The 2,602-nt window shown below is 35.1% G+C and overlaps 1 protein-coding gene across 1 annotated transcript; it reads left to right on the forward strand.

Annotated features, from left to right (window-relative positions):
* The first annotated feature begins 509 nt into the window (after positions 1–509).
* LOC133814037 (uncharacterized) lies at positions 510–2,117 on the forward strand. The gene is made up of 2 exons (XM_062247055.1): positions 510–1,217; positions 1,341–2,117. The coding sequence occupies exons 1-2, from the start codon at positions 510–512 to the stop codon at positions 2,115–2,117; spliced, it is 1,485 nt and encodes a 494-aa protein (XP_062103039.1).
* Positions 2,118–2,602: the final 485 nt, after the last annotated feature.

A 2,602-nucleotide genomic window follows, 5' to 3' on the forward strand; every position in this document is an offset into this window, starting at 1 on the left:
TAGAAGGAAGCAAAATTCTGTTATGGAAATTCAGGGGTTTGGCAGGATACAGCGGAAGGTGTTCAACAGGCTTTTATTGATTATTATACTGAGTTGTTGGGAGACAAAATGAATAACGGAATTAAGGTCAAAGCTAGCATCATTAAAGAGGGACCAATTCTTTCATCTAATAATATCCAAGCTTTGCTTAGGCCTTTTGGGAAGGATGAGGTTCACAAAGCTGTTTTTAGTATACCCCAAGATAAAGCTCTGGGGCCGAATGGATTTAATAGTGCTTTCTTTCAAAAGCATTGGAATCTTATTGGAGAGGAGGTTAGTGAAGCTATCCTTTCCTTTCTAGAAAGTGGTAAATTGTTAAAGGAGGTTAATGCGACTATTATTACTCTCATTCCTAAAGTGTCTAGTCCTGACCATGTGAGTGATTTTAGGCCGATCTCTTGTTGTAATAGTTGTATATGGTGGCTTCTAAGCTTCTTTGTAACAGACTGAGAGAGTTTATTCCTCATTTAATGGCGGAGAAGCAAAGTGGTTTTATTAAAGGTAGAAACATAGGTCAAAATGTGTTGGATTGCCAGGACTTATTGAAGCATTATGGACGGAGTAATTGCAAGCCTAGCTGCATTATTCAGATGGATATTAGGAAGGCTTATGATACCTTGGACTATGATTTTTTAGAAGAAATGCTTGAGGCTTATGGGTTTCCTAGTAAGTTCATAAAGTTAATCATGGTTTGTGTGAAAACTCCCAAATTCTCTCTATTGATAAATGGGATGCTTCATGGCTTTTTCAGCTCTAATCGTGGTCTAAGGCATGGAGACCCGATCTCCCCTTTACTCTTTGTTCTTTGTATGGAATATCTTAACAGAATCTTGACGAAGGTGGCTCGCCATGAGAATTTCAGATTTCATGATAGATGCTCAGATCTTCAACTAACACATATGTGTTTTGCCGATGATGTGATTTTATTCACGCATGGCGATTTTATGTCCATATATTTGATGCTGCAAGGTGTTGAGCTGTTTTCCAAGTCCTCGGGTCTGCAAATCAACAATAGCAAAACAGAGATTATTTGTAGAGGTATGGCGAATGAAGAGATTCAAAGAGTTCTTCATGTTTCTAAGTTTAGGGAGGGGAGTTTACCTATCAAATATCTTGGTATTCCTATTAATTCTAAGGGTATTTCGGCTGTTGATTGTGCCTCCATTGTTGATAAAATGGTTTCAAGGATAAAAAACTGGAGCTGGAAATACTTATCTTTTGCTGCTAGATTAGTACTTATTAATTCAGTTCTGATTTCTTTGCATGACTATTGGGCTTAAATCACCATTTTGCCTAAGCAGCTTTTACGCAGTGTGAAATCCATTTGTAAGGCTTTTCTGTGGAAGGGAGCTAAGGAATTTGATGGTGCAGGAAATGTGGCCTGGGAAGATGTTTGTAAGAGTAAAGCTAAAGGAGGTCTGGGTATTAGGGATGTAGATTTATGGAATATAGCTGCAATAGGTAAATATGTTTGGGCTGTGGCTAAGAATAAAGAGAGTCTGTGGGTTAAATGGGTGCACTCAGTCTATCTTAAAGGAACTTCTTGGTGGACCTATGAATCTTCAGCTACTGCAAGTTGGCAATGGAAAAAAATAGTGGCAGTTAAGAACAAGCTGAAGAGTTTATATTCCCTCCAAACTTTCTGTGAAACTGAGTATAGTGTTAGAAAGGTGTACTGGAAGCTTAAGGAAAATGAGAATTCAGTGAAGCTTTCTTGGACTCGAGTAATTTGGAGTGCTCATAATGTTCCTAAGTATTCTTTCATTGCTTGGCTTGCTCAACTTAATCGCCTTAAGACTAGGAAGCGCCTCTTTCAACATGGTGTTATAGATGATCCTAATTGTCTGATTTGTGGGGAGGGGGAAGAAGATATCTATCATCTCTTTTTTGGCTGCTGTTATAGTAATTCTTGTTTGGCTAAGATTAGTGAATGGTTGGGCTGGAGTACTAGTGACAGAACCTTAAATGGATTATTAAGGTGGCTTAAAGGTGTTTCTCAGGTCAGGAAAAGAGTTTATTCCATGACTTTGATAGCAGCTGTGTATCAAATTTGGAAGGTTCGGAACTTTGCTCTTTAGGATCATAAAGTTGTGACTTTACATTGTACAATAATGCAAGTTAGGAAAGAAGTTAAAGCTAGAAGTAATATTCTTTTACATAGTTAAAAAATTATAAATATAGGATTTGGTTAGGAGACTTAATTGTATAGTCTTTTTCTCTGTTTTGGTTGTCCTTTTCAGAGAGTTGTTTGATGTAATATTGTTTTGATATATGAAAATTTCTTACTTACCAAAAAAAAAAATATATAGTTTTTTCTATTTTCTAAAACAAGTGTACCAATTAAGTTTTCATTGAGAGTTTTCATTTTTTAAGTTCTGAAAATGATAAAACTATTTTTGAATCCATTACCAATCAACCCCTAAGTTTTTAGTTATTTTTTAAATTTCAAATTAATTAAACTTCCTTATTCTTTTTCAAAATAATAAAAAGAAATTAAGATTTTAAAATTAATCAAAATAATTAAAAGTTATATTTTCCTTTCACTTTTTTTTATAGAACTTAT

This window comes from Humulus lupulus, chromosome 2, assembly GCF_963169125.1.
Source record: "Humulus lupulus chromosome 2, drHumLupu1.1, whole genome shotgun sequence".
Classification (NCBI taxonomy): Eukaryota; Viridiplantae; Streptophyta; class Magnoliopsida; order Rosales; family Cannabaceae; genus Humulus; species Humulus lupulus.